Source organism: Oreochromis niloticus, linkage group LG22, assembly GCF_001858045.2.
Source record: "Oreochromis niloticus isolate F11D_XX linkage group LG22, O_niloticus_UMD_NMBU, whole genome shotgun sequence".
Lineage (NCBI taxonomy): Eukaryota > Metazoa > Chordata > Actinopteri > Cichliformes > Cichlidae > Oreochromis > Oreochromis niloticus.
In genome coordinates this window covers 35,032,312-35,059,249 of record NC_031985.2, presented here as the reverse complement: position 1 = coordinate 35,059,249, position 26,938 = coordinate 35,032,312, and the positions used below count along the sequence as shown (strand labels likewise).

At 40.5% G+C, this 26,938-nt stretch overlaps 2 protein-coding genes across 4 annotated transcripts in view; one reads left to right on the top strand and one right to left on the bottom strand.

Annotated features, from left to right (window-relative positions):
* The window catches only part of thsd7aa (thrombospondin, type I, domain containing 7Aa), a 272,763-nt gene extending 247,187 nt beyond the window's left edge, over window positions 1–25,576 (top strand). The window contains exons 25-29 of one of the 2 annotated variants that reach the window (XR_003215883.1): window positions 1,467–1,549; window positions 11,725–11,938; window positions 21,599–21,686; window positions 22,501–22,878; window positions 23,421–25,576. Coding sequence is in view for 1 of the 2 variants with exons in the window: in XM_019350980.2 (XP_019206525.1) it covers window positions 1,467–1,549; window positions 11,725–11,938; window positions 21,599–21,686; window positions 23,421–23,508 (473 nt within the window). In the remaining variant the exon portion in view is untranslated. The remainder of the gene's footprint in view (window positions 1–1,466; window positions 1,550–11,724; window positions 11,939–21,598; window positions 21,687–22,500; window positions 22,879–23,420) is intronic. The other variant, XM_019350980.2, reaches the window with a different exon arrangement.
* On the bottom strand, window positions 14,258–21,571 carry LOC112843505 (uncharacterized). 2 transcript variants are annotated; one of them, XM_025902277.1, is made up of 4 exons: window positions 18,588–21,571; window positions 16,507–18,509; window positions 15,974–16,256; window positions 14,258–15,792 (listed from the first exon to the last, which is right to left on the bottom strand). In XM_025902277.1, the coding sequence occupies exons 2-4, from the start codon at window positions 16,710–16,712 to the stop codon at window positions 15,196–15,198; spliced, it is 1,086 nt and encodes a 361-aa protein (XP_025758062.1). In that variant the 5' UTR covers window positions 16,713–18,509; window positions 18,588–21,571; the 3' UTR covers window positions 14,258–15,195. The 2 variants fall into 2 exon arrangements, with proteins under 2 accessions (XP_025758062.1, XP_025758063.1); XM_025902278.1 differs by having other exon boundaries at window positions 15,980–16,256; window positions 16,507–21,571.
* Window positions 25,577–26,938: the final 1,362 nt, after the last annotated feature.

Sequence of the window (26,938 nt, the reverse complement as noted above, 5' to 3'; positions counted from 1 at the left end):
ATGGCTGCTGTTTTGTCTATCTGGGGGTGCACCTGCCTGCCTCCCAGTTGGTACCCCATATACTGTACCTCCCTTCATCTGACCACACACTTCCCACTGCATATGCTCCACCCAGGTGTCACTGTGGATGATAACATTATACAGATAGGTGGCAGCCTGTGTAGTGTGCAGCCACAGCACCTGGTTCATGAGATGCTGGAAAGTGTCCGGGGCTCCAACAAGCTGAAAGGAAGGATGACCAGTTGGTACAACCCATACGGAGTGGAAAAGACCGTTTTCTCCTTGTACTCTGGAGAAAAGAGAATCTGCCAGGAACCCTTGGTCAAATCCATCAAAAATCCATAGACCCATCTTTCTTCAGCCAATTCCCTCTGAACTCTCTACGTTTTGTGTTCAGGTAACCCGTAGAGCTGTGAAACTCTGTATCTACTGTACAATATAAAGCGCCTTGAGACGACTGCTGTTGTGATTTGGCGCTATATAAATAAAATTGAATTGAATTGAATTGAATTGAAACCAGCACCACCCCAGGGTTATTTTCAAAGTGGTGCTCTATGAGAGCGGTGCAACTGGGCAGGGGAGAGAACAGACACACAACATCTGCTCTTTGGCCCAGTGTTAGAAGGTGGTCACAAAGGAGAGAGGTGGGAATGGTTGAAGTTTGCACCTCCTGCCCCAACTCACCTCTATCCTTTACTAATCTCACAGGAGAAATGTATTCTCCCTCTGTCCATGCTTTAAGGAGTCTGAGGTGGTAAATTTGTGCAACCTCTGTACGACCACATCACTTCATAGTCTGCATGCCCCACTTACCACTGAGGTCCAGGACATACTGAATTACTAAAAACAGAGGGTGCTGGGAGGCCACCTACCCGCAACTTCCCAGAGCCTCTGGGTACAGTTGAAGAGGCAATCACACGCTTTCATCTGGCTCTCCAAGGAACTGGCAGCAGTGATCTTTAGGGGACAGCCCCAGATGATCCAAAATCACAGATGTGCTTAAACTTGCCTTGTGATGCTGGCAGCAGGTTCAGCGCTGCTGTATGTAAAGCAGAGGCAGCTGCCACAGAGCCCACTCTGCCACTGGCACACCTTGGCTGCAGCTCCGAAGATATCCACAAAGGATCATGCCACAGGTCTGACAAATCACTTTGGGAATTTGGGCAACACTGTAGCAGGATTTGTGCTGCTGGGAAACCCGACACAACCTGAAAGGTGCTTGGTTTATTGCAAATTCACAGACTTATACTTGACAAGGAAGGTGGAAGGCTATGAAAATAACACAAAAGACTATACAAAGTAAACCCTAAGTAGATTACTAAGACAAATAAACAGGAACTCAAATAAAGAACTAAGGCTCAAGATATTAAAAAAATTTAATATAAGTCAGTATAAACAATAAGTAAAAAAAAGAACCAAACAGAACATCAAACCTCTGGTTTGACCTTTTGAACCTTACTCCATAGGTGGATGCCTTACAACAGCCAAACCAAAGGCAGACCGATCGTGTAACCCACCATGCACCAAGCCACAGTCCCTGTGCACAGAGGTGAGTATATGATGTCAATTCATTCATTCTTCTTACATCTGTAATCAGGTCCAGTCTTCATCTTCCACTGTACCACTGAGTAACTGTCCAGGTGGATGTGAGATGTATCTAATAGAACTATTTTAGATCCATTGCCAGACTCTACATTCTTGTGAACTATAGACAACTCATTAAACCCTTCATGCAAGCAAATAAAAATTCCACCTCTCCTTTTTCAATATAAGATTCAAGTCACACATCGTTTGAAAAATGAAATGCTTATGCTTACAAATATTAAATTCAGTGTAGATGACCATCATTACCAGCATGAGCAGTTGTTTCTCATTCTGATATAGTTGCAGACAAGCAGAAAACTAGCCTGCTGTTTGCTTCGTAGATGTATCATATTAGAACACATCATTACTGCTTCTTACTTCTACAAGTAAGCCTGCAGTCCAAGAGCAAAGCTCTCTATTCGGATGATATGAGGTCTTTAAGATAAGATGTTTATGATTATTCAGGACCTTGAACATGAAGAATTCAATTTGATTCTGGATTTAACAGGGAGCCACTGAAGGGAATCCTATATGGGGGACATAAGGACTCTTTTTATATTACCTGTCAGTACTGTTGCTGCAGCAACTCAAAGCTTTTCAGGAAGTTTTTTTTAAAACAACATGATATTACAATTACAGTAGAGAAGCCCAGAAGTAATAAATGACTGAAGTAGTTTTTCACCATCACTCTGAGACAGGAGGTTTCTCATTTTTGAGATATTGAGACATTTGATAAGAGAAGTTGTTAACAAATTGTGAAACTTACAATGACATCATGATATGTGACTGTAAACCTTGTATGACTTAGATTTTTGAGTTGAGAATGGCTGCTGTTTTATTTCTGTTTTTTTAAACCTTTAGAAATGTGATTTTTTTTTTTTTTTTTTTTTTTTTAGGTTATTCATGTTATTCAGTAGTTTAGGTCAGTAGGTCATGTTTCTACAGTACATCGTATTAATTAGTCATGCAGGGAGCATTTTTATGCCAAAGGAAGATTCTTATTTACCAATGTCCATGTGATTGGTTTTGAAAACGTTTGTCATGCTTAACTCTTGATGTCAGGCTATTGGTTTTGAGACTAGATTGTTACTCAGAGAGTGAAGGCCTTTAAGTGCTTTCCCCATACTGTGGTCATGCTGTAATATCAGATTGAATTAATAACTGCCAATGCTCTCAGTTCTTTAATTTGCAGTGAAGAATCTGCAGTCCAGAAAAATTCTGAAAAGAATGATTCCCGAGTTAAAGCATGTTTATTCAATTCAATTCAATTCAATTTCATTTATATAGCGCCAAATCACAACAACAGTCGCCTCAAGGTGCTTTATATTGTAAGGCAGATCATACAATAATACATACAGAGAAAAACCCAACAATCGTATGACCCCCTATGAGCAAGCACTTTGGTGACAGTGGGAAGGAAAAACTCCCTTTTAACAGGAAGAAACCTCCGGCAGAACTGGGCTCAGGGTGGGGCGGGGCCATCTGCTGCGACCGGTTGGGGTGAGAGAAGGAAAACAGGATAAAGACATGCTGTGGAAGAGAAACTGAGAGCCTACATCTATTGCAGCACAACTAAGGGAGGATTCAGGGTCACCTGGTCCAGCCCTAACTATATGCTTTAGCAAAAAGGAAAGTTTGAAGCCTAATCTTGAAAGTAGTAAATGGCCTGTATTTATATAGCGCTTTACTAGTCCCTAAGGACCCCAAAGCGCTTTACATATCCAGACATCCACCCATTCACACACACATTCACACACTGGTGATGGCAAGCTACATAGTAACCACAGCCACCCTGGGGCGCACTGACAGAGGCGAGGCTGCCGAACACTGGCGCCACCGGGCCCTCTGACCACCACCAGTAGGCAACAGGTGAAGTGTCTTGCCCAAGGACACAACGACCGAGACTGTCCAAGCTGGGGCTCGAACCGGCAACCTTCCGATTACAAGGCGAACTCCCAACTCTTGAGCCACGATCGTAGTGATAGTGATAGTGTCTGTCTCCTGAATCCAAACTGGAAGCTGGTTCTACAGAAGAGGGGCCTGAAAACTGAAGGCTCTGCCTCCCATTCTACTTTTAAATACTCTAGGAACAGCAAGTAAGCCTGCAGCGTGAGAGCGAAGTGCTCTAATAGGGTGATATGGCACTACAAGGTCATTAAGATAAGATGGGGCCTGATTATTTAAGACCTTGTATGTGAGGAGCAGGATTTTGAATTCTGGATTTAACAGGAAGCCAATGAAGGGAAGCCAATACAGGAGAAATCTGCTCTCTCTTTCTAGTCCCTGTCAGGACTCTTGCTGCAGCATTTTGGATTAGCTGAAGGCTTTTCAGGGAGTTTTTAGGACATCCTGATAATAAAGAATTACAGTAGTCCAGCCTGGAAGTAATGAATGCATGAACTAGTTTTTCAGCATCACTCTGAGACAGGATATTTCTAATTTTAGAAATGTTGCGCAAATGGAAGAAAGCAGTCTTACATATTTGTTTAATATGTGCATTGAAGGACATGTCCTGGTCAAAAATGACTCCAAGGTTCCTCACAGTGTTACTGGAGGCCAAGGTAATGCCATCCAGAGTAAGAATCTGGTTAGATACCATATTTCTAAGATTTTCAGGGCTGAGTCAACAGTGAAGAAGTTCATGAAGTCATTACTAGTTAACGTTAAAGGGATTGTTGGCTCAGTAGAGCTCTGACTTGTTGTCAGCCTGGCTACAGTGCTGAAGAGAAACCTGGGGTTGTTCTTATTTTCTTCAATCAGTGATGAATAGTAAGATGTTCTGGCTTTGTGGAGGGCTTTCTTATAAAGCAACAAACTATTTCTCCAGGCTAAATGATGATCCTCTAAATTTGTGACACGCCATTTCTGTTAGGTCTAATTGTTGAATGTTGCCATTGTGTTTCTTAAATTTGTACAGTCTTATTTCAAGCAGTATTATCAAAGCCATTCCTTTGATCCTGAACACCTCTAACCACTTTGTGTTGGGGGAGGTTTTATTGTAGATACATTGTATCTGAAAGATCTGTTTCTTGTGTTGTAAGCTTCCTGCTTTTATGACCCTTTTGGTCATCAGGAGGTCACACAAACGCACCCCCAAAACACACACACACACACACACACACACACACACACACATTCTTACTTACATACAGAAGTTCACACATATACATACAAAGCCTTGTCTTAGAACCATGTGGGCGTTGCTTTGCTGTGTGAACTGTCTCTCAATAAAAGGCAGCAGGAGGAGGCCATCGTCTGGGTCATTTTTGTGCTGGACACAGACAGGCCTCCCTTGCGCAAGTAATCGATCGATCGCTGACTGTCTTGTTTTCTTTCATGATGAATAAGTCTCTAGAACTTGTGGGAACACCGACCCAACAATTTCCTCTCCAGCTTACGAGTCATCTGCTTTAGGCTACGTGTTTGAGAATTATACCACGGAGTCAGGTACTTCTGATTTGAGGCCTTAGTTTCCACAGGAGCTACAGTATCCAGAGTCGTGCGTAGTGAGGAGGTAAAATTATTAACAAGATAATCGACCTCTGTTGGAGTAGCGTTCAGATAGCTGCTCTGCTCTATGTTGGTACAGGCCATTGAAGATGATAACAGTGGGTGGATTATATTCTTAAACTTAGTTACAGCACTTTCAGAAAGACATCTACTGTGATAAAGTCTACTCTCCACTGCTGTGTAATCAATTATTGTAAATGTAAATGTTATCAGGAAATGATCAAATAGCAGAGGGTTTTCAGGAAACACTGTTAAATGTTCAGTTTCTATGCCATATGTTAAAACAAGATCTAGAGTGTGATTAAAGTGGTGGGTGGGTTCTTTTACATTCTGAGAGAAGCCAGTTGAGTCTAATAACAGATTAAATGCCATGTTAAGGCTGTCATTTTTAGCGTCTACATGGATGTTAAAATCACCCACAATAATTATTTTATCTGAGCTGAGCACTAAATCAGATAAAAAGTCTGAGAAATCAGAGAGAAACTCTGTGTAAGGCCCAGGTGGACGATATATGATAACAAGTAAGACTGGTTTCTGAGTTTTACAGCTGGGGTGGACGAGGCTAAGCATCAGGCTTTCAAATGAATTAAAAGTCTGTCTTGGTCTTTGGTTGATTAATAGGTTGGTGTGAAAAATTGCTGCCACACCGCCCCCTCGGCCTGTGCTTCGAGGTTTCTGGTAGTTAGAATGACTCGGGGGTGTTGATTCATTTAAACTAACATACTCATCCTGCTGCAACCAGGTTTCTGTAAGGCAAAGTAAATCGATTTGCTGATCAATTATTAAGTCATGTACTAACAGACTGTTTTACTCTTTGGTTCAGATGTGGATACTGTATTGTTCTTCCTTTGTGATTTTTTTTTATGTTTAACTTGTTTGTTGCTGGTTTTTAGTTCGTTTTTTGTCTGTTTGGGAGCTGACACAGTCTCTATGGAGATGGATTTTTTGGGTGGTAACAGGAGGAGAGAAGCTGCAGAGAGGCGTGTAGAAAGACTGCAACTCTGCTTCCTGGTCCCAACTCTGGATAGTCATATTTTGGGGGGTTTAATTCCATATTTCTAGAAATGAGAGCTGCTCCATCCAAAGTGGGATGGATGCCATCTCTCCTAACAAGACCAGGTTTCCTCCAGAAGGTTTGCCAATTATCTATGAAGCCCACATCGTTTCTGGGACACCACTCAGACAGCCAGCAATTTAAGGAGAACATGCGGCTAAACATGTCACTCCTGGTCTGGTTGGGGAGGGGACCAGAGAAAACTACAGAGTCCGACATTGTTTTGGCAAAGTTACACACTGATTCAATTTTGATTTTAGTGACCTCCGATTGGCGTAACCAGGTGTCATTACTGCCGACCTGAATTATTTTTCCTGAATTTACGTTTACCCTTAGCCAGCAGTTTTAAATTTCCCTCAATGTCGCCTGCTCTGGCCCCTGGAAGACAATTGACTATGGTTGCTGGTGTCTCTAGCTTCATGTCTCAGAACAGAATCATCAATTACCAGAGTTTGACCCCCAGCGGGTGTGTCGCCGAGTGGGGAAAAACGGTTAGACACATGAACAGGTTGGTGGTGTGCCTGGGGCTTCTGTTTAAGACTATGCTTCCTCCTCACCGTCACCCAGCCGCCCTCTTTCCCCAGCTGCTTGGGGTCTGGGGCTTACGCTATCTTCGGCTGCACTGCCTACAGGGGCCTGGCTAGCTACGGGTGAATCGAGGGTGCGAAGCCATGTCTCCAATTCAGTAATCCTGGCCTCCAGAGCTGCAAATATGCTACATTTGTTACAAGTATCATTACTGCTAAAGGAGGCCGAGGAGTAGCTAAACATCTGGCACAATGAGCAGGAAAGTGCAGGAGGGACAGGTGAAGTAGCCATGGTGCTAACGAGTCGGCTATGAGCTAAGCTAAGCTAGCGAAACAGTACAGAGACAGTGAGTGAATACTTTGGCTATAAATTAGTGAGTACACAGAGAGTGTGCTTCGGATGAAGCACGTGAAGATTATATTATGAAAACAGAAGTTATCTAAAAGTTTTTAATTAAATAGCTATACAGATAGGCTACTCAAAATCAGAGGCGGAGCCAGACATTTGAAACACCCGGGGCTTAGCCCTAAAGGGTAGTATGCGTGTGGGATTTTTGGGGGGGGGTTAGACTTCATATAGGGAAAAATATATATCACATATGCAGGACACCTTAAACGAGTTTTTTAATTAAGCAGCAAGGCAGAACAAAGTCGGGGCTGTATCAAGACACGGGGACTAAACCCCAATTCAACCAGACCCAGAACTGATCTGGAATGAAAACAGGACTACAACAGTTCAAAATCAGGACTACTTAGGATTTAACCAAGACAAGACCAGAATCAGAACTAGATGATAGTAACACTAAAAATCATCATAGACCTGCACTACACTTATTTTTTAATTCTACCAAAGTACACTATTTAGATTCAGAAAAGTTTATATAATTATTTAGCCTTGTTGTGCAAACAAGCCTGAATAACTTAATAAATATAGAATTTGAATAATAACAAATCTTAAAAGAAACACTAGGTACGAGATACATGAATACGGTGATACTTTTGGTAAACAACCATTTGACTAACATGTGTGTCTCACCTGCTCTTGTTCCATCTCTGTTCTGTCCTCACTCTCCCTCTTTGTGCTGACAATCATCAAATATACAGTTGAAACCAGATATTTACATACTCTTCAGATCAAAACACAAACACTTTTTTAATTGTAACATCAAATCAGACTAAATGTTTAAGTTTTTTTGGATTGATAAATATAAAAACATATTTGTTAACTTTAAGAGTAAAGAGAGAAACTATCTGTATTTCTTAATTGTAAATGGCACCAAATTGTATTCAAAATTGAGCCACATTTATAGAGCTCCACGATTCTTTTCCTGGTGTTTTGGTTGATATCTCTTGATTTTCCTATTTCAAAGAAACAGGCTCTGTGTTTTGCCTTTAATGCATCCACAGGTGTGCCACCAATTTACTCACATGGACTCTACTAACCTATCAGAAGCTTCTTCAGCTCACAATGGAATCGTCTAGAGTTTTCTTATTAATTAACAATAAACTTAGTGTATATGTACTCCTAAATTTGATGAAAGTGATTAAAATAGACAGCTCTCTCTCTCTTTATTCTGACATTTAACTAATTCAAAAGATATTTCAACATTTATTTATCCAAAACAAAACAAGTTTACTCTAAATTGATGTTGTACAGTAAAAAAATGTTCTTGTGTTTTCCATAAAGTGTATGTAAATATCTGGTTTAAACTGTGAATATACTGCTGTGTATTGAAATTCCTCTTGTTTTGCATAGAAATATACGGAACAACATACAAACCGTAATATATAAAACATCTACTAGAGTTTTTTTCTTTGAAAGAAGCCCCTTATGTCCATTCTTGTATATCAGTACATTACTGAAACCGATTTGTTTAGCCGTGGAGGGTAACAACTGAAAATATGAAATAAACACACATGTAAGCTAAGACTCTCTAAAGAAACAGCATTGTTGTTGTTCGGCTTTTCATTTCGCCATTTGTTGATTCATTTGAAGAGCAAGTAACGTAATATGGGTCAAGTGATCAGTTTGATATCAATCTTTCGTGATACACCGTCATATTTACATTATTTGTACAGTACGAATGATTTGCTTTGGTACCTGGTCAAACTTCAGTTCTCCTCTGTCTGCCTGGTTCTGTTTCTCCAACAGCACACTAGCAGGCAGCAGCTCCCCCCGCCCCCTCGCTCAGTCGCTTAGTGTCTGAGCTCGGATCAAACCAATATTAGGGGGGATTCACGCACAGTCGTAAATTCCCACAGTGTGCACTATGTGCTTCGAATATTGTGTGTAGTTTTTGTTTTATACAGTTGTCAGCCAGGCATCTAACTATGAAAAAAATACACTCCAAAAGACCCCGGGCTTCTGAAAAAACAACCTGGGCTTAAGCCCAGTAAGCCACCCCCCCACTCCGCCACTGCTCAAAATCACCAGTGAGTGTTGGAACAGGAACAGGAAGTGATACTCTACCGCACAGAGAGCGAACACCAAGTGTTTATTACAGTTTATTTATTTGTGTATTTCATTTTGCAGTTTTTCTTGATCACTTTGAAGTACTTCTCAAATATGGAACACATTTTCCCCACACACATTTCCCATTGTGTTTGTACGCACTGCTGTGTCTATATATACATCACTACCAAAGTCATTTTTTTATTATGTTTTGATGCATTTCTCATCTGAATCTCACAACTCATCAAAAAAGTTTGTACTTTGGTCAGTCAGAACTACATATCTCTCACTTACCTTAATATTGTTCAGCGTTGCATTAGTATTTTCATTCAAATCAATTCAATCCTTTTTTTCAATATGTATGAAAGAGTCAGGCCAGTAACACACTGCTAGTGGTAGTAGTGAAACTGCCCTTCAACAGACAGCAAATACAAAAACATGTTCTCAGAAGAGGTGTAGTTCAAACAAATAGAAATACATGCTCAGAGACGTGTGTCATAGGTGCATCTCATGTCATGGCAGGGCTCGCAAAATTGCTAGCCCAACATCCCGGGGCTAGCGATTTCTCCAGTCGGGCTACCAAAATCTATCTCAGCCCTGCCCGTCGGGCTGTATGATAGCCCAACGGGCAGGGCTGAGATAGATTTTGCGAGCCCTGCATGGATTTACTTTCATTATGAGAACAAGCATACAGTTATAAAAAGCACTGCTGAACTTGGTGTATACAGTTACAGTCTATGAAGAGCACTGTGACTGAAGTCCCTGGGAGCTCTAAGTGGCTTGCAGCGTTATGGTTAGGTGTTTTAAGAATTTTGAGAAATCAAAATTGGAGTACAAAGTTCAAAGGGCTGGGTTGAAATGTGGCACTTTAAGGTGCATTGGTTTTTCAGCCTTTCCAATCAATCATATCTTCAACTAAAACTTTTTTTTTTTTTTCAACGATAACAAAAAAAAAACAAAAAAAAAAACAGCGACAGGACTTTTTTTTAAAGTTTATTGAAAACGTTTCACTTTTCATCTGAGAAGCTTCTTCAGTTCCAAGAGCAAGTGGTGGAGAGTCCCAGATTTTTAAGCCCTATTGAGAGTGCCCCTTAAGAGGGTCGTTGACCCGCTATTGATCATCTGCCTAATCACATGAGCTAAGGTGTGAAAACGGGTGTGGGTACTATCAGCCAAGTGGTTCAGTGACCCACACCTTTTATGTGAATAACTGCAACTAAATCAATTTTAGACCAGCTTTAAATCTAGAAATACTTTTGCCAGAAATTGAGGTAATCTCAACCCATATTTCAAGTTTTATGCAAAAGACTTGGATGTTATTTTGTTCTCTTGTCAAAAATAACTATTACTAGTTAACAATAATGCCTATACTTAGGTCTCCCCCTGTCTCTGTTAACATATTTTCAGATGATGCTAAATTCTGCATCAACTCTGCTGACTGGTGTTATAAATATGAGCAAATCCCTCCAGTCATGACTTCGCTGCACTGGCTTCCTTTCCATTTTAGAATTTAGTTTAAACTTTAATAATGGCCCTTAATGGACAAGCCCTAGCTTATATTACCAGTCTAACTCCTTGACATTCATTTCCCAGGACTTTCAGTCCACTGGCAAAGATCTCTTAGCCCTTTCCCACTCGTACCTACTCAGCTCAACTTGACTTGGTTTTGAGGGTTTTCCATTAGGTGACAGTACTTTGTACTAGGTACTTTTTTAGTACCTACTCGATCAGGTTCCAAAAATATCTCAACTGATCCGAAAATGGTACATCAACAGACTGGCTGGTCAGTCAGTGGCATCACTTGAGGCATTAGAGAGACTCCTTCACAAAAATCTAAATTTGAAACCTGGCAACGTGGGAACTGGCTGCACAAAAATCAGCACCGTGTCCAGGAATGATCAGTCCAGACACTCACCAACGATTTAGCAGCACGTATACCATGGCCTCAGTGTCCTAGATTGTGTGTTGTTTGTGTCCCTTGCGAGTGACATCACAGGATTTTTGGCTGCATTGCTATAGCAATCCCATGCATGTTAGGTGGTTGTTATACCATTACTCAGTTGTAATGGAAAATGACGTAAACTGAGTGGAGTTGAGTCGAGGCAACTTGAGCTAAATAGGTACTAGTGGAAAAGAGGCATGACATGTCCTCAAACAAGGGGACAAAGCCGTCGCAGTTGCTCTGCCACAGTTGTGGAAGCAGTTACTGTTTGACATCAGGCAGTGTTCTTATTACAGGTTTATCCGGAAGACTTAACTTCTCTAAAAGCGACTCCAAAACAACTCAAGTTAATCTGGGGATTTTCAAAACCTCATAGTTTATCAATTTAACATGTAATGCAATGAATTGGTCAGTGCAACTATCAGATACCAAAACCAAACCATAAAAAGGAAAAAGAAAATATGAAAATGTTGCTGTGAATAATCACCAGAAAGCCATCTTTTCTCCCTTTTTAAAGCAGTTTGAAAATAATTTGTCTGACTTCTAGGAACTATTATTCTTTGTGTTACCTATGGCACATCTCTGCTGCTCAGAGTTTCGTTTACATAGTTTCATATAACAGATTGCACTACGAAATTTCTCTTTCCTGTTTCAGGTGGGTGTGTGTGGCTGTGAAGATGGCTACACTGAAGTAATGACATCTGATGGCTTGCTGGACCAGTGCACTGTCATTCCAGTGCTAGAGATCCCCACTGCAGGTGACAACAAGGCTGATGTTAAGACGATCCGAGCCTTCAACCCCACTCAGCCTGCAGCCAGCTCACCAGGCAGGGCAGGACGCACCTGGTTCCTGCAGCCCTTTGGTCCAGGTAACAGAGTCATCTCTAACTGTCAAGTCTATAAGACATGATAATATATTTAAACAAGAAGATGAGATGAGATGAGATAGCCTTTATTTGTCAGTTGCAAGTCTTTTGCCCACAACCGAGATGACAGACCTTGCCGACCGTACATACAATACAAACATCACATTGGGGAGACAAGTCAGGCCAGGTAGCGAGGAAAAAAACATCGAAATATGTAACACAAAAGGATAATACAGGAATGCACAGATATCAACACACCATAACACAATAACACAGACAAGCAACATGGGAAAGAGTTCCAGTGTGTACATCTGATTTGGGACCGCTGCAATCTTCGACTGCGCCTCCAACTGACCCGATGTCCACATCAGAGGGGAGGTAAGCGTTGGAGGTGGCGTTGGGTAGGGAGGGTGATGCGTCAGTGAGTGCTTATCAGTATCAGTATATGTATGTGTGTGCGTGTCCCACTTAAGCCCATTATGTGGACGCAACGTTTAAAATGTTAAAATTAGGCTATTTATAAGGCATTTTGTTTCAATAAAAATTGAAACTAAGTTATTGAAAGGGATGCAATATTCACCTAAAATCCAATATACAACTACATGCTGCCTCTATAGAAGAAGGCTCCATGATGAACACACATGACAGTTTTGTCATAAAAACACACATTTTACAATCAAATTCTCTTTGACTGTAAAGATTTTTTTTGTTACAGACTTTGTACTATTATGTACCTTGAGGCTACATTGGGATTTTTTTTTGCTTTAAACACTGAAGTGCCACAAAAATTTGAAAAAAAATTCCAAAAATTATGTTATGTTATACAGGGAGTGCAGAATTATTAGGCAAGTTGTGTTTCTGAGGAATAATTTTATTATTGAACAACAACCATGTTCTCAATGAACCCAAAAAACTCATTAATATCAAAGCTGAATGTTTTTGGAAGTAGTTTTTAGTTTGTTTTTAGTTTGAGCTATTTTAGGGGGATATCTGTGTGTGCAGGTGACTATTACTGTGCATAATTATTAGGCAACTTAACAAAAAACAAATATATACCCATTTCAATTATTTATTTTTACCAGTGAAACCAATATAACATCTCCACATTCACAAATATACATTTCTGACATTCAAAAACAAAACAAAAACAAATCAGCGACCAATATAGCCACCTTTCTTTGCAAGGACACTCAAAAGCCTGCCATCCATGGATTCTGTCAGTGTTTTGATCTGTTCACCATCAACATTGCGTGCAGCAGCAACCACAGCCTCCCAGACACTGTTCAGAGAGGTGTACTGTTTTCCCTCCTTGTAAATCTCACATTTGATGATGGACCACAGGTTCTCAATGGGGTTCAGATCAGGTGAACAAGGAGGCCATGTCATTAGTTTTTCTTCTTTTATACCCTTTCTTGCCAGCCACGCTGTGGAGTACTTGGACGCGTGTGATGGAGCATTGTCCTGCATGAAAATCATGTTTTTCTTGAAGGATGCAGACTTCTTCCTGTACCACTGCTTGAAGAAGGTGTCTTCCAGAAACTGGCAGTAGGACTGGGAGTTGAGCTTGACTCCATCCTCAACCCGAAAAGGCCCCACAAGCTCATCTTTGATGATACCAGCCCAAACCAGTACTCCACCTCCACCTTGCTGGCGTCTGAGTCGGACTGGAGCTCTCTGCCCTTTACCAATCCAGCCACGGGCCCATCCATCTGGCCCATCAAGACTCACTCTCATTTCATCAGTCCATAAAACCTTAGAAAAATCAGTCTTGAGATATTTCTTGGCCCAGTCTTGACGTTTCAGCTTGTGTGTCTTGTTCAGTGGTGGTCGTCTTTCAGCCTTTCTTACCTTGGCCATGTCTCTGAGTATTGCACACCTTGTGCTTTTGGGCACTCCAGTGATGTTGCAGCTCTGAAATATGGCCAAACTGGTGGCAAGTGGCATCTTGGCAGCTGCACGCTTGACTTTTCTCAGTTCATGGGCAGTTATTTTGCGCCTTGGTTTTTCCACACGCTTCTTGCGACCCTGTTGACTATTTTGAATGAAACACTTGATTGTTCGATGATCACGCTTCAGGAGCTTTGCAATTTTAAGACTGCTGCATCCCTCTGCAAGATATCTCACTATTTTTGACTTTTCTGAGCCTGTCAAGTCCTTCTTTTGACCCATTTTGCCAAAGGAAAGGAAGTTGCCTAATAATTATGCACACCTGATATAGGGTGTTGATGTCATTAGACCACACCCCTTCTCATTACAGAGATGCACATCACCTAATATGCTTAATTGGTAGTAGGCTTTCGAGCCTATACAGTTTGGAGTAAGACAACATGCATGAAGAGGATGATGTGGACAAAATACTCATTTGCCTAATACTTCTGCACTCCCTGTATTCTGCTTCCCCCTGCTGATCAGACAAGGAACAGACTATAGCAGAATATAGGGTATAAACCTAAGTAAGCACTGGTAGGATCAAATCAGAAGCTTCCACAGAAATATTCATTCATTCGTTTTAATGTATTTTATTGTTTCCAAAGAGGAAATTTGTTCTGGCCTCCAACAGTGCAAGCATTACAACAACCACATACAAAGGACATACATAAAAAGTATACATATTTTGAAATCAAAATTAATTGAAGGTATGACTGTTGTGTTAGTGCAACACAACAGATCTCCATAAACTTTTAGAGCTATTCAGAACATTAATTGAGCAAGTTACAAATGAATTCTTAAACCTTTTACAGTTTTTGCCCGTTGCTTGAACACATTTTGCAAAACTTCGCTCATTGTGCCAAAACTCTAAACACAAGTAAACATGACACAACACTGGGAAATATACCATTCACATCTGTGCCAAATTGAAACTCTGCTATCAAAACCTAACATTCCTTTGTCAAAATGTAACTATGTTGACAAAATGACACATACTTGCATCATATGCAAACACTTTCAGATCAGGGGGAACACACTAGTCTACTTTATATAAAACACTGCAGCCTTTGATTTTCATTGTTTATTCAGAAGGCATATTTTCAGGAGACACATTTCAAACAACCAAAAAAGCAAATCGGCCTACTCAATATTGTACATTGTAGTACCATGAAGTCAGATAAAGCAAAAACCCTAATACAGTAATAGAAAAAACACTATACTGTAAACACAAAAAATCATGACAATTGTGCATACGTGGGCTCATGGATCCCGCCGTCTGTTGGGGTCTGGCCACAGGACCTCATCGACATCGCAAGCAATGTCTTCTCCTGCTAGGCACCGGGGAAAATATCCCCTTGCATGTCGAAACCATCCATGATTGCTGTCACCTGAATGTCGCCGCAGGCCTGTTCCACTGCCTGCAGAAGAGGCATGCGGGCATGTGGTTGGCGGTCATATACACGCCATCTCCAAGCTGAAAAAAATTCCTCTATAGGGTTTAAAAATGGTGAGTAAGGGGGCAAGTATACCACTTCAAGTTGATTGTGGTTGGAGAACCAGGCCTGGACCAGAGCAGCCCGATGGAAACTGATCCATCGGGCTGCTCGATGGATCAGTTTATCCCATATCACCACAAACCTGGGCTGATCTGGGCTGTTCTGTACAGCTATATTATGGAGAGCATCTAGAAATGTGAGTATATGTTGGCTATTGTATGGACCTAGTTTTGCATGATGATGCAGAAGCCCTCGAAGGCTTATGGCGGCACACAATGTGATATTTCCCCCGCGCTGCCCTGGGACGTGCACAATTGCCCTTTGGCCAATTACATTACGACCCTGTCGTCTTGTTTTGCACAGGTCGAATCCAGCTTCATCAATGAAAATTAATTCATGAGGCTGTGCAGCTCCATCCATGGCCAAGATTCTCTGTAAAAAAACAGAACATATTACTGTACTACAGTGCTACACATACAGAACCCTCACCCCATCACACAGGTACCTGTGCAGCTCTCAGAATGGATTCATGTGGTACTGATATGGTACATATTCAGCTGCTACTGGATTTCACCAATACTGTATTGTAAATGTAAAGGACAGTTACATTTACCCGTACATATTCAGCTCGAAGTCCCTTGACCCTGTCACTGTTCCTCTCAAATGGGACTCTGTAGAGCTGCTTCATGGTGATGCTGTGTTTTCCCAAGATGCGTCTGATGGTGGTGATGCTCACATGGTTTATGTTGTTGAATACTTGCCTGTCTGCAAGTATTTTCTTTCGTAGCTGGTGGAGACGGATGGCATTGTCTGCCCTCACTAGGTCCACAACGGCAAGTTCCTGCTGTTGTGTGAACAGGCGTTGGCGTCCTCCCCCAGAAGGTCTTCGAGTCATTCTAGAGACGTACAACCACATATTGTCATCGGTTTGCTTATTTTTCTTACAGTACTGTATATACTGTATCATCCACTGTACTTCAATATAAGTAATCATGGTATGTTTCACAAAAACTACCACTTTGGCTGCAAAAGAAGCATTAGCACCCTGCAATACCCTGTACACTTGATATGGTAATGTGATATACTGTAGAACAGTGCTATGAAAACCATCTGAGTAGAGTAGAAGGTAGAGAGGTGACGACATACCTGTTTTCTAGTCGGAATGTTCGTATTACAGATGCCACTGTGAAGCGGCTTAGATGTGGGTGGACTCTCTGCCCAGCTTCCCTCATGGTCAGGCCATGGTTGATGACATGGTCCACCAAAGTTGCTCTTATATCATCAGAAATATGGGTCCGTGCAGGGCCTCTTCGACCTCCTCCTCCTCTTCCTCTTGCGCTCCCTCGATCCATGCTTGCAAAGTTCTTGAAATGGCTAAACTGAGGGCTTTTTGTAGTTGGCTAATTGGTTTTGAGTTTTGCAAGTAAGTGCCTTCAGGTGTGTATTTGAGTGGTTGCAATTACCCAATGTGTTTTGTATTTTGGATACATGTGTTTTCCAAATGGCACCCTGAAATTTCATTTTTGAACAAAGTGTCTTATGTATGAAATAGAGTGTAGTATGCAGGACCATGTGTGTTGCAAAAAGGAGTAACTGTGTTGCATGATTGCAACTAGAGTGCAAAGCAGCGCTTTTGTTTAAGGTATGGGTACATGTGTTTGGGGTTTGGTAACAAAAGCTTCAGGTTGTGTTACTTTAGTCTAAGCATGGGTTTATAGTGTTCAAGCAACGGGCAAAAACTGTAAATTTACGATATGACTTAAATTGCACAAAACCCCTGTGGCTTGTTGTAATGCACACTGTTCTGATAAAAGCTGTGGGCTTTCTGGACTATAATATTTGTGGCTGCCTGCACTACTTTTAATAACCTCCGTTTTACTGAGAAATTTTCAGACCATGTTATCATTCTGTGTCTAATTATACTTATACATCCTGGAAACAGGAAACACAAAAATGCTGAAATAGAAGTATGATTTTTTGAGAGAGCAGACCCAGCCAACATGAAAACTGACATAGTTATATAACTGAAACTGCACATTTTTAAAAATAATTTTTAAAACATTTGTTGAAAAAGGATAATACCATTTAATAATAGAACTCCGTGTACTCTGTTTTAGCTTCTGAAAAAGGCTGGATAGTATTAAAGGCAGAGCTAAAATCAATAAAAAGCAACCAAGCATAAGCTGTGGGGCCTTCAGGGGGTTTTAAAACCAAGTGCATCATGCTGTTTATAGGATCAACTGTATTATGAGGCTCTAAGCTGGTGTCAACTTAGGACAGACATAATTTGTCACTTGGTGAGTCTGAAATTGAGAAATTCTGAATTCCCAGTCAGGAATTTTTTGCGTAACTTCCTTTCAATTCATATTTCCAGTTGTGACGGTCAGAGTAGACCAGCATACCCAGAGTTACCAGTCCACGATGGTGGCACTGAACATAAACAGCAGTAAAACAGTAAACGTTTAGTCTGTGCTGCAGTGATCAGGCTCTGTCCATGAATGGGGTTTTAAGCATAAAAACACCAGTATTACTTTGCATTGCTAGTGATACCTGAATGGCTCTACCTTCTTAAGAACCTAAACCAAGTATGAATTTTTTCTGGAACGCACCAACTCAAGAATGAGATCACTTCCTAGATCTGACATCCGAGTTCAGAGGCAACTGGAATGCCATATCAGTGAGGTCACTTTCCATCTTCTGCTTTGCAGATGTCTGTGTCTGGTCTCACATGGCCTCAGGTAGGTCTGCCGGTGCTCCGGGTTAATGTTATGTTTCCGAATAAGCTGGACGTCAGAAATTTTGAGTTCCCCGTTGGAAATTTTTTGTGGAAATAAACTCTGATTTCCCACTCAGAAAGTAGGTGTCACACAGGACCCAGGCGCAGACACAGCTTGGAAACCAAGAGTTCACAATTTATTTACACAATCACCGGTGTGCAAGAATATGTACAAGTGAAGATATATACAAGATATATGAAAGTGGAAAAGAGGGAAGGGAATCCACACACGGGACTCTTCAATAGTCGCTTGTCCACTCTCTTCTCCGCAACCCTCTCCTCTGACAGCACTCACGCCTTTCTGCTCTCACACTCCAGTCCACACTGCCACACACGGGGTGCAGGGAAGGAAACACAAACAGGTCCAGGGAACCTAAACACAGAAGCAAGTGTTAACACTACGGCAAACAATCACAAAAGCAAACTTAGACTTAGCCGGGGCTTTACAAACTCGGGGCATTCAACGTTCCAGCGATGAGCTGCTCCGAGCCGCAACCATAACTAGCGGCCAGGGAAAACAGGAACTAATTAGCGGCAGGTGCGGATCATCAGCGCATCTGCGTCAGCCAAAAGCGGGAGCCCATTAATGAGTTCTGCCCAGGCAGACAGAGGAGAGCGAGGGAAAGACGGGGGAAAGAGAGGGGCGGAAAAAACAACAAAAACAACACTGTGGGCCAATGTGAACCAGCTGGAGAGTCACAGGGACCAACATTATATACAATAAATTGTTAGTGATAAATGAATCTTGCTAAAACTAAAACAAATCCTGTTTTTCCTTGCTGTTATTGTTGAATGCACTAACTCGGTAGTGACCTGGAGTGGAACACGGCATTATTGGTTTTTACATTAAATGGTTTGATTTGACCTGATGACGAGGTTGTCAAGTCCAGTTTATGCTAACAGGGGTCAATACAACCAAGCAAATTATTGTTTTAAAATGTAAAAAAAGGAAACAGCCCTCAGGCTCAACTAAAACATCTGTGATGAAAAATAACAAGCCAACATTTTCCTTCTGTTAACACTGAGCATGCATCGTGTTCACTCGTTCAGCACAGCCAGGATTTCTTTCTGTTATCTGGATTCACTTACCCTAACACTGCTGAACAGAGGCCTATACTACGAAGCCGGATTTTGGCTTATCCAGGTCACTTCAGGATCAACCCTATGCTATGAAGATGGTTCACTTCTCACCATGGATAACTTATACTGCACACCTAACCTGCTCCGGAGCAGGTTAAGATCCAGATTAGAGATCAAAAGTGTCATTCTGGTGGAACCAGCTCCTCAATAAAGGAAGTCTGGATCAGCTCACTGTTTAAAAGTCCTAACCTCTGATCCTATGAGTATTACCCAGCAGGCACTGCAGAGTTCAGATGAAGCCGATCTGTGTGGATACTTGCCCAGTACCAACTGCCTCTGTTATCCAGGTGGCTACCCTGCTTCCTCTGATAAAATCTGGGAACCCGAGTAGCATTGAAGCCCCAACAGCTGTTATGGCACCTCGCCTCTAGATCGTTGCACTTGGTACCTAACTAGGTTAAATTTAGTGGCTTAAAACTGAACCCCAAGGATCTGTTACTTTTAAAGTGCTGGAGTAACCTATAAGAGCTATTTATACTAATGAGGATTAATACTGAGGTTTGTGCCTTTACTGTTTCACAAAGGGTTAAAAAGGGAATGTCCACAATTTAGACTTTAATTGCAGGATATTTTATTAAACCAATTTAGCAAGAGCAAAGCCGAATCATATAATAATAATAACAATAACCACAAAACCTGCTTATCTACCTACTCTGAGCTAATCCTGACCTTGTTCTCTTCCTTGTGAGGTTGATCTCCTGAGTCCACCTGCCCATTAGCCTTGACAAATAAAACTGTTTGCTGCAAACAAGAAAAAATAAATCAATGAATGAAGTTGCATCTAATATTTGATGTTTATTACTGATGCTCATTAGGGAAACACAAAGACCTTAGACCTAGCTGTACTTCCCACAGAGGTCCGAGGGATCTTCCAGGAATAGTGACACTATTTTGTTCAGTAGGCAGTGACTCCATACATGTTGATCTCCAATTTGTAACTCAGCTTGCTCCAGAAAAATATCAGCTTGTAATTTATAACCCCAAAACACACAGGTTCATTCAGAGGGCTGTTTATTTTTCTTTTTTCTTTTTTTAACATTGTTATCTTCAGATAATATTGACACCCAAACTTATGCGTTTGCATATATTCCTTTTTACATTGGTATTTTGCATAAAAGCCTTTCTTTAGCTACATAAAAGATGAAAAAGTTCTTACCGTTTCCTGATTTCTTAGTTCTTCACATATTTGTGAGACTTAAGTGTTTCAGATTGTAATTTTAGTCAAAGCTAACATTTGCAAATATAAGCAGCAATTTTGAAATGATGATTTTGTTTATTTTTTGAAAAAAGATCTCCAAATCTACCTGGTCCTGTGTGGACAAAGTCATTATTCCTTCTTGTTAAATCATGAATTTGGAAAATTTCAGTTTCAGTTAGAACTCTTACAAACTCCCGCCTGACCTGTGGAATCAAGAAATCACTTACATAGAAAGTGTTTGACAATCACTAAAAGATCTCAAAAATAACATATCATGCCACGATCTAAAAACAGACAAGCAAACAGACAAAAACGTTATTGACATCTATCTGTCTGGAAAGGATTGCAAAGCAATTTATTAGGTTTTGGGACTCCAGCGAACCTTGGTATCTGCAAATGGAGAAAGCTTGGAACAGTAGTGAACTTCCTCAGGCTGGCCCACATAAACGATATATCCATGACGTAACAAAAGAACCCAGACTGTGTAAAGATCTGCAGGTCTTATTTCTTTCAGTTCAGGTCAGAGTTTATGATTTAACAACAAGAAAGAGACTGGGGAAAAAAGGCATCCATGGGAATGTTGAAGTTTCAGGGCAAAAAGCACTGCTGACCAATAAGAACACAATGGCTCGTATCCCATTTGCCAAAAAACACCCTAAAGACTCTCAAGACTGTTTGGAAAATTTTTCTGTTATTATTCATATTGTACTCTGTGTGTTTATTATGCCAGAGCTGACGGAGGGTGAGCCATGTTGGCAAAAGATAGGGGAAGTGATAAAGGATAAAAAACAATGAAAAAAAGGAAAAGAAAGACAGAGAGAAAAAGGGAGGGGTGATAACCCCATATTAGGTTTAGGTGGCTCTTTTACAGATAATCCTTTTCACTTAATAAATGAAGTCATAATTTAATAGCTGCATTTTTTATTTACTCGGGTCATTTGATTTGATTGTTAGGTTTTTCTCTGTATGTATTATTGTAGGGTCTAACTTACAATATAAAGCGTTTTGAGGTGACTGTTGTTGTGAGTTGGCGCTATATAAATATAATTGAATTGAATTGTCTAAATGGAACTGTCCAATAGTAACTGCTGACCATTGCTGTCTATGTGTATGTGTCTCTGCAGATGGGAAGATGAAAACCTGGGTGTATGGAGTAGCAGCAGGAGCATTTGTGCTGCTTGTCTTTATAATCTCCATGACATACTTAGCATGGTAAAGTAACACCTCTGAAATATGTTCTGACTTCATCATCAGTTTATTTTTTTCCCTCATGCTGTCAATAATGTACATTAAGTGATGTGATGGAGATCACCATGAAAGAAAATTAAAATGTTGTTCACTAATTAGTGATTTTGTACTGTGTCTCATAAAGTTTAGGACTAAATGAAATAGAATCCTAAAAAATCAAAGTGGGACGAGTCACAGGAGTCAAAACTGTAGAAGGTGAGCATTTTCAGTGTACTGTGAGTGTGCACTGTCATGATGAAGCACCCATCTGCTATTGCAGATTGGATGTTGCAAAAGAATCTTGACATCCTGCAACAATCTTAGAACTTTTTTGATTAATTTTGATGTTGAGAATTTCACACATTGGCCACTTTGGCGACCATAAGGATGAGTCAGTAAGGATTTTTTTTTAAAATAACCCCTCTGACATCACGTTCACTGATCAGATAACAATTTGTTTTTAACAACCAGTTGCCTACCTGATCACTAAGCCATACTAAGCTCAGAAGTGAGAGTCCGATCTGTTAAATCAAGCTTCAACAGACTTTTTAGATCTCGGTGATCATGTAAAATGAAGTGTAACGCCTGTCTTCCGTATTGCATTGTCTACTTAAAGGCCATATTATGACAAAAAAGCATCATCCAATAAAATGACATGGGATTTGACCTCCATCACAACACTGCTCACAATTATTTTTTCATTTGTTTTTGTTTTTCATTTTTCTGTTTCCCTTATCATTTGTTCCTTCTTGTCTTGTCTTGTCCCTTTTTTCTTTCTACCCTCTCACACTCTATTTAGTTGTTGTGGTTGTTGCCTTTGCTGCAAGTCAAGCTCCAAGTCCCCCTCAGACAGGATTTATTGGATGGAGCAAAACAGCTGCACAGTGCCTTATACCTGTCCTGCCTGCCAGAAACTAAAGCAAGAGGAGTTAAAGTGGTGCAACAAACAGCAACCGCAGCTGCAGGAAAAACAACAGCAATATGAGGCACAGCTCTCAAAGCCTCCATCATCACAACAACATCCAGAGCTGCAGCACTCACTGCCACACCCAGCATCACCCTTTGAAACTCTTATCACGTAGTCAAGGCCTTCCTTAACTCCTTTAATTCTCTACGTGACATGTTCCCAAACATCCAGATTGCTTGTTCAATCATTTCAGTGGATCACCTACTAGAGGTGAGAAAACCAAAAAGCTGCTGATTTGACAGCAAAAAGTTGACAAGTTGACCTTGTGGTGAAAATAATGAATCATATTTGTACGAGTTTATTAGTTGAACTAAGTTTTGGTTAAACAATTTCAATTCAGTTCACTTCAGTTTTATTAATATAGCAGCAACTCAAAACAACACTTGCCTCAAGATGCTTTATATTGCAAGGTAAAGACCCCAACAATCAGACCATTTGGTATGAGCATGCACTTGACCACAGTGGGAAGGAAAAGCTCCCTTTCAGTATGAAGAAACCTCTGGAAATGTAGAATATAAACTTCTCTCATATTGCAGAGCAAATGCAATATCACCGTTTTTGCACATTTTAATGTTTAGTTTAAGTTAATATTACCAGGCCTGTAACCAGAGTTTAGAAAATAGTGATGTCCTAATGTATTAATATGTATCATGTCTTGTATGTAATAGGTTGGTCATGAGTGGAAGTTACTGTCAGGTGGTTGCTATCAGATTGCCTTACTGTTACTTACCTGTTCTTTGTTTGTTCTGTAGCAAAAAGCCAAAGAAGCCACAGAGACGTCAGATGAACAACAGACTGAAGCCTTTGACTCTGGCTTACGATGGAGATGCAGACATGTAGAAGTCTTCCTGCTCAACGCACAAACATTTGTCTTCTTTCAGAACTTACGGCATCGCCGTGGAAACCCTTTGATATCAATGCTGAGAATCATTCACATGCAAAAGAAGAACCTCAAAGATCAAGACTGACCACATTCATTAGCAGCCTTGTTTTCCCCATCTGTTTTTAAATGTTCATTTTGGCATTTATTTCACAAGAGCCTTCATGGATTCTTTGTTTCCTGCTGAAAGTCCTCCTTTGTTTCTTTGCCATCTACCACTGCCCGAAATATTCAAACAACAGTCACTGAATAGTGTCTCCCTAGAACAAATACTGCTGTGAAAATCATTCCCTCATTTTTTTTCACTGCTCAGTGACATTGCCTTGATATCATTTGTTCTGTGTCAAATGAACATTCAGAGCCCTCAGTGTCATTATGGCTTCAGTCCATCTCATAAGAAAAATATGACGAGGAGACAAAAAGGAGCTTAATAAATCCCAGAGACAGCATCACTTCTGCCTGCCTGTCCCTTCTCCATTTTTCAGGGATAATTTTGCACTATATTAGTGCAGCATGATATGTACTTAGGTCTAGGTATGCCTGTCTCAATACAGATGTTGTAGAAATGTACAGAAGTAGGCTTTTTTTGCAAACAAAAACTCACCAATGTTTGTAATTAATTTTCTTCTATTGCCTCTTTTTACATGATTTGATGGGACTTTGTGTAAATAGGATTTTTTTTAATGTGGTCTCAACTTTATCTTTCTATTATGTCTAGCTAAATGTTCCAAACTCTGCCAGTTAATCTCTGACATTTTTTTTTTACTAATTGTAACAACCTTTTCAATTTCAATTTAATTTATATAGTGCCAAATCACAGCATCAAGGCGCTAAGACCCTATAATCAAACCGACCCCCTTTGAACAAGCACTTGGTGACAGTGGGAAGGAAAAACTCCCTTTTAACAGGAAGAAACCTCTGACAGAACAGGCTCAGGGAGGGGCGGGGCCATATTTCGTGACCAGTTGGGGGTTGGGTGATTTTATCTTTGTAAATACCTTATACACATTAAAATCTCCTCTGGAAAATTCAAACATCATGAAAGCCTTTAGATTATTACAGGGAAAGAACAAAGAAAAAGTCTTTAAAAACTAAACATGGAAGATAAGTTCATCATCACATTGTTTCTTTGATCTCCAAGAACTCTCAATTGAGTCCATCTAAGAAATATTACATTTCACACCAAATTTTTGACTTTAGTGCTGTTTTTTTTTTTTTATTCATTATTTAAAATAATGGCTTTACCAGTGTCTGCTAAGTTTGGACCACTTGTTATTTACTTACAATCAGCTACAAGTGTACATCTTTAAGCTTAGTTCTGCACCAGTTATGTGGTGAATTTCGGAATCTCTCAGCCGGCCAACTGGTATTGGCTTCTTTCTGATATGTAGCTTAAAAATATAATTTTTCCTCAAAAATAATGCATTGGAATTTTTTTTTCTGTGGTTCTTCCCTTTAAATCTTCTGTATACCTTTGATTTTTGACTCATTTTGAATTTGACCTCTGCCAGCTGATATTGCCTCTCCAGTGTAATGTTCATTGTCCATCATTTTATGGAGTCTTCAGCAATGCATTTCTCTTATTGAAAAGTAATTGGTGTTTCAGCCCTTGAACTTTCTGTATCAGAGGATGATGTCAGAACTTTTCCAGCTTTTCTATTCATTTCAGTTACTTTAGGAAGAATAATTGTGTAGGAATGTTTTAAAGTGAAAATGGCTGAAGTAAGCTGAAGGTCCAGTCGCTCAGAATGGATAGTGTTGTATTTATTAGTACTGAGACATTGCCGGAAAATGGCAGTTTAATATTCTGTGGAGTTTGTTTAGTAGTAAATCAGTGGAATGTTTAATTTATATTTCTTGGAAAATGATTTGTAAATAAAATTCTTTTTTTTAAAAAAAAAAAAGAAAAGAAACAAACTTGGAAGTGTGAATGTGGGTGGGCTAAACATGATAAGCTTGTGACAAATAAGTCAAGTTTTCCTACTATTTGTTTGTATGTATTTGACTAATTGCTGATAATAAACAATGGAAATATTATTCTAATCATTTTAATAACATATTAAATCATACAAATTGCAGTACAGGTATTCACACGAGGTTCAAATAAGTTGGTCTTTGGTTTAGGGCTTTACCTAACAGACATTATAAATATAAGTCTGTAGATAACTGGAATTAAGCAATGTAGCACAGAGAATAACTGAATCATCACTGTTGACTTTTCATTTTTCTTTATAATTATCAAGAGGGAAAAAAAACCCTCACTCTCCCAAACGAGCTTCTCTTCTGGGCAGATGCCAAAGTTTTCCAAGCCCATCAAGAGAGATAATCTCTTATGTGTGTCCTAGGTCTATACCTTCTTTCTCCCACTTGAACATGCTGGAAACACCTCACCTTGGAGCCGTCCAGGAGGCATTCTAGTCAGACGCCATCACCACCACCTAAACTGGGTGCTTCCGATGTGGAGGAGTAGTAGCTCTACTCTCAAATCTACTCAAGTTCCTCAATCCATCTCTAAGGGAGCGGCCAGACTCTCTTGGGGGAAGCTCTTATCTGCTTCTTGCATCCGTGATTTCATTTTTTTTTTTTAAAGAACTATAGCTTGTGGTCATAGATGCAACACAGTCTCGGTCCTTTTGTGATTCTCAGTCACAAAAGAACTCAGTAGGTCTAAGGTTAGGTGACAGTCAGGAGTCCTTATTATTTTCCAGTCTGAAGTACTTCACTCTTTAAAGCGCTGAGATTTTGGGGATGTGTTATCCTGCTGCTAAATCCTTCTCTACCAAGTTAGAAACCTGAAGGTGGAGCTCGTGTATGAAGGGTGGAGTCTGAGTACTACCATGCCCCACCGCAACGAAAGAAAAGCACCAATTTAATGTATTTGACAAAGAGTAACATAGTTCAATTCAATTCAATTCAGGCAAATGGGAACATGAAGAGGCCGCTAGGAAAGCTGCAACCACCAAGTACCTGCAGAGGGTCAGGCAAGTCCTGAGGAGTCAGCTGAACGGTAAGAACAAGATCCGGGCCATCAACACCTACGCCCTGCCCGTGATCAGGTACCCTGCTGGGATAATAGGCTGGCCAAAGGAGGAGATGGAAGCCACTGACGTCAAGACAAGGAAGCTCCTGACCATGCATGGAGGGTTTCACCCCCAGTTCACCCTGAGGCTGTACGCTAAGCAGAAGGAAGGAGGCCGGGGACTGGTGAGCGTCAGCACCACAGTCCAGGATGAGACAACGAACATCCATGAATACATCTATTCATGGATGAATACATGAAACCAACCATGTGCTCAGTGAATACCTCAGGCAGCAGAAACCCAAGAAAGAGGAGGAAGAGGAGGAACCATCATGGAAGGACAGGCCCCCCGACATCGGAATCAGAAATCT

Excerpts from the sequence above, each read along its gene's own strand:
- LOC112843505 (XM_025902277.1), bottom strand. The coding sequence starts at position 16,712 with ATGGATCGAGGGAGCGCAAGAGGAAGAGGAGGAGGAGGTCGAAGAGGC. Across the intron at positions 16,257-16,506 it reads ACATTCCGACTAGAAAACAG|AATGACTCGAAGACCTTCTG; the intron begins GTATGTCGTCAC and ends GTACGTCTCTAG. Across the intron at positions 15,793-15,973 it reads TTCGAGCTGAATATGTACGG|AGAATCTTGGCCATGGATGG; the intron begins GTAAATGTAACT and ends GTTTTTTTACAG.